Source organism: Asparagus officinalis, chromosome 5, assembly GCF_001876935.1.
Source record: "Asparagus officinalis chromosome 5, Aspof.V1, whole genome shotgun sequence".
Taxonomy (NCBI): Eukaryota; Viridiplantae; Streptophyta; class Magnoliopsida; order Asparagales; family Asparagaceae; genus Asparagus; species Asparagus officinalis.
The window spans coordinates 103,288,039-103,292,855 of record NC_033798.1 but is presented as its reverse complement, the minus strand read 5'-3'; the positions used below and the strand labels follow the sequence as shown (position 1 = coordinate 103,292,855).

Here is a 4,817-nt window from a genome sequence, read left to right as displayed (position 1 = left end):
CAATTTTGTAACAAATATGACTCTGTATATGAGTTTTTAATTAATCTTATTTGAGACAAATACTAGAAACAAGAAGAAAAATTCACAGGTAATATAATTTCTTTGTTGGGTCTGCTTATCCTATTTTGAGAAGTAAAGTAGACATAAGTAATATATAGTGGAACTAGTAATTGGCTTCATTGGATTTTATGTCTGACAAAGCTTGGGAAAATTAATGTTGGTTAAAGTGAGCAAACAATCTTTTACAGGAGGGAATTAATGTTGGTTAAAGCGGTTGGGGTTTTAAGGCCACACGGGCGACACGTGGTTCCTTGGGCTTTAGGTTTCTGTAGCTGGCTTGCGGACCCTAACCATAAATTGATTAGTCTGTGACAACTTATCATGACAGTCGTAGGAGATATTTTTGAACTTAGCAGGACAAATACATTGTTCGTAGTTTGTGAACCACAGAAGCATAGTTTTTGTGAACCAGGGAAGCCAATAGGGATTTGGATCCTCTCTACTACAAAAAAGTAGTGGAGAGACCACTACTTTTAATCTCAAGCGTTGATTATTTAGTAGGCGGTTATGATACAATCTAAATCTAACACTTACCATACTCCCGTGTATTGCACTCATTCCTAATTTGCACTAAAAGAAAAAATCATAACCATCAACTAGATAATCAATGGTTGTGATTATGTAGTGGTCCCTCTACTTTTTTTTTTTTGTAGTGGAGAGGATCCGAATCCAAGCCAATAGTTAAGACTTTATAGTCCATAATTTCAGAGGACCCTACCATTGTCATAAACGAGATTCGTCATATCTCGTCTGACTTATACTCATTTCTACTTTTTATTGTAAATTAAATAATAGATAATTATCATTGAAAGCTAGCTAGCTGAACCTCGTAAATCTTTTTTTTTTTCAACAGGGTTACGGAATGACCGAAGCTGGACCAGTACTTTCCATGTGTCTAGCGTTTGCAAAGGAGCCATTCGATGTGAAGTCAGGCTCGTGTGGAACGGTTGTACGCAATGCTGAGCTCAAAATCGTTGATCCCGACACTGGATTCTCACTCTCAAGGAACCAACCAGGAGAAATTTGCATTAGAGGGCACCAAATCATGAAAGGTAAGGCTCCAACTACCATACCTTGTGGATAAAAGCCAGTGTACGATTATGGATTTTAGTGTTATTGTTAGATTTACTTTTATAGAATTCGGATATTACCATAACAACACACTATCTGGTATTCTAATGATATTAGAGTTTATGGTATTTTATTTGTGACACGATGGAGTAGATTATGTCCTATGGAGTTCCAGTGTCATTATCAATGTTTTTTAAGATCACAAATTTTGCAACTTTAAATGCATAAAAAAGACTGCTTAGGTTTGATCGATCGAGACATCACATCCGGCTACTGATTAATATGATTGGAAATGTATAATAATTGATGAGTTGGCGTGCGCAAGGTTTGATCAAGAACTAGTAATTCCACTTGAATAAAGTTTTTCTTTAAATAAATAAATAAATAAGAAAGCATGATCTCGTCATAGTCGGGAATAGTCAATAGAGGGTGAGTCTGCTGAAGATACCACGCCACCAATCTCACAATCATTTCAAGTTGCAATAGGAAAAAGATAGATGGGGTTGTTGCACCAAACCGCAAGCGTTTGGTGAAAGAAAAAAAAAGAAAGGAAGAAAGGGAAAAAAAAACAAAAAAAAATAGTAAGGTTGAGTAGAGGAAATTTTGTATAGACAATTAATTAGCTAGGTTTGGTGCTCTTGTCCACCAAACCCTTTTCCTCTTTCACAATAGTAAAGTTTCCTTGCAGTAAAAAACAAACAAATAAATATAAAAGGCTTCCCTTTCTCCTCCTTTTCCAATGAGGTCACGGCCTCCACATCTTAGTAAGAGCCCTCCACTTTCCATAGATAAAAGATGTTAGTGTCGTTAAAGTGCCATGGTATTAAACCAAATTTTCTCTGAGGATTGAGGTTATAATTTTATATTGTAACATGCTTTCGTAGTGTTGAGATTGTAATGATAAATAGTTAAACATGGAGTGCTCAGGTATTATATCAAATTAGATTTCTATCATTATATCACAAATCTAAAGTAATGATGAGAACAGATTGTATGTTTCGTGTTCTAATGAGTAGAAAGGCAAAAGAATAAATGATATTCAAATGATTGATCTTCAATAGAGTTATTTAAAAAACAGTTAAATAGTGCTTTTTTTTGGGTGATCTAGCAAATTTGACCCTCTGGTAAATTACTAGTCAAATCCAAATTGCTATAATATTAAAAAAAAATTAGAAGATAGAAAAGAAGAGCTAAAAACGTGTCAAACTCTTCCTTCTATTCTTAACTGACACCTCTTTTGTCTGACGAATCAATGGTCTGAATAATCTCGCTAGCTTTATAGGTCTCAATTGTCTCAACATGGACCATTGCCATTTCTAAGGTTAATCATCACGTTTTTGCTTAAAACGTGATTCACGTGGGTCCATGGATTTTTAACCTGAGAAGGGTTCCTTTTATAGCTAGCAATAGCAACTACTGAGTTGTAGGAGCACCATAAACGCACTCGACCACCTATTTTAGTGGCTATACGTCACTGCTTAGTCAATGCTCTCAGAACGTATGTGCTACATTACTCGACGTACGTTGGGCTTTATGCACCAAGCATTCAACTAGCGTGGAGCCACTGTATTATATGGGTTTTTGTCAGAAAATTTAATATTCCTTCAACATTTAATTCTTGTGGGACAATCGTAAACTTAATGGCAAGAAAGAGCTTTCAAGTTGTAAACTTAATTGTAATTATCAACAAGTTGTTGCAAGAAGTTAAGGGGTTGTTTGGAAAGAGGTTTTTTAGGGGGAAAGGGCTGGAAAGCCTGCCAAAACTCTGCCAAAAGTGCAACTTTTGGCAGGCTTTCTCTCTACCCAAATCGCAAACAAACAACCACTAACTTGTGTTGGAATGTAATAAATGCTTAGATAGAGGAATGGATTTCTATAAAAACTAGCACTCGTGTCACTAACCATGTAACATGGAAATCATGTTAGGATAGTTGGTAACTCTATTTTCTGACAACCAAACAATTGCAGAGATAGGTTGCAAGAAATATTTGTTTATTTTATATCTATGGGAATTGCAATTCATGAAAGTGCATTCTCCCAATTCCGTTGCGGAGACCCTGCAATGCAATTTTTTAGGTTCAAAAGTGTAATCACCGCTAGCAACTTTTAATTTTTAGGTGTCGAAAATATGTTGTGCACAATATTACTCCCCACTATCACGATCTTTTTGAGTGCGATGTATTCTCATCAACACCTTTTACATGAGCCATGTTATCCAAATACCCTAATCATGATAACCAACTAATTAAACAATTAACTGATTTTATTTAATTTTCCTTAATCCAGGATATCTTAATGACCCGGAATCAACTGAACGGACCATCGACAAAGAAGGGTGGCTGCACACCGGAGACATTGGGTACGTGGACGACGATGATGAAATATTCATCGTCGATCGGCTCAAGGAGCTCATCAAGTACAAAGGGTTTCAAGTTGCTCCGGCCGAGTTAGAGGCCATGCTCATTACTCACCCTAACATTGCCGATGCTGCTGTTGTCCCGTAAGTATAAATGATTTTATTAGTTTTACGTTATGTTTTCAATTTCTACTTTTCTAATTAATAAAACTTTTGAGCATGTTGTTATGATTACTGATTGGACTTGTTGATAAATTTCAGCATGAAAGATGATCTTGCTGGAGAGATGCCTGTGTCCTTCGTCGTGCGATCTGGTGGGTCTGAAATCACGGAGGATGAGATCAAGCAATTCGTCTCCAAACAGGTAAATAAGATACATCTTTAAAAAAATGCGACTACAGTCCAAACGAACCAAACATCACATAGCCCGTTAAGCGCTTATGTACATAGTAAAAGCCCAGCCCAAATAAGCTAGGCTTCCATGGATAATGTCCCCTAAAATAATTCTTGACCTTTTATAGGTGGTCTTCTACAAGAGGATACACAAGGTATTTTTCGTCGACGCCATTCCGAAAGCGCCATCTGGCAAAATCCTGAGGAAGGACTTGAGAGCAAGGCTAGCCGCTGGATTTCCTAATGGTCAACAGCTGTGATCTCCATCTAAAACCGTCAAAATGCATGAATACACTGTAATTATTGACTACTGTGTGTTGTCCACTTTATTTGTGTACAAGAGTGATGAAGAATAGGGTATTTCCATATTATTTTCTTCCTATAATGCCCTGGAGTGTAAAGAACGGAGTTTTCATGCATCGAAGAATGAGGATTTGTTGAGAAGGGTATTTTGGACCTTCCCTCTATCTGGAATTATGACATACTATGTGTTTGCGAGTCGAAGTATGTAACTGTTACAAAAAATTCACGAGTTTGTGGAATATAATTGTAATATTGATTTTTAAATTTTCAATAAGTCTCATTTTTAGTACTTCGATAGTTCTTATTTCTTTCTTTCTTTCTTTTTTTTTTTTTTTTGGCTAATCTCCTTGTCTGAGAGTTTAGGTTTCAGATACAAGGAGGGCTCTTGCCAAAGGGTATAATTAGAACTCCGCGCAGACTAAGAATAGTTTGGGCTAAAATGTAGTGCTACGGAAAGGAGACCTAATCCAAAATGAAGGCCCAGTAAGCTTGGGCTTTAAGCAGCACATCTTGATCAAACTACATCTACGGTCATATGGATCTAACAGTAAAATGAAAATCTAGGAATTCAAGATCTAAATCATGCTAGAATTCATATCTCGCCACTAACTTCTAATTTAATAATTACTTTAGG

General features: G+C 36.4%; 1 protein-coding gene across 1 annotated transcript; it reads left to right on the top strand.

Moving 5' to 3' along the window:
- LOC109840460 (4-coumarate--CoA ligase 1-like) lies at window positions 886–4,447 on the top strand. Its single transcript, XM_020409123.1, has 4 exons — window positions 886–1,112; window positions 3,418–3,631; window positions 3,749–3,851; window positions 4,009–4,447. The coding sequence occupies exons 1-4, from the start codon at window positions 923–925 to the stop codon at window positions 4,138–4,140; spliced, it is 639 nt and encodes a 212-aa protein (XP_020264712.1). The 5' UTR covers window positions 886–922; the 3' UTR covers window positions 4,141–4,447.

What these genes read in the sequence shown, in the direction of transcription:
- LOC109840460 (XM_020409123.1), top strand. Translation starts at nt 923, where the DNA reads ATGACCGAAGCTGGACCAGTACTTTCCATGTGTCTAGCGTTTGCAAAG. An exon ending in AGGGCACCAAATCATGAAAG is followed by an intron (nt 1,113 to 3,417) that starts GTAAGGCTCCAA and finishes TCCTTAATCCAG; the next exon opens with GATATCTTAATGACCCGGAA. An exon ending in GCCGATGCTGCTGTTGTCCC is followed by an intron (nt 3,632 to 3,748) that starts GTAAGTATAAAT and finishes GATAAATTTCAG; the next exon opens with CATGAAAGATGATCTTGCTG.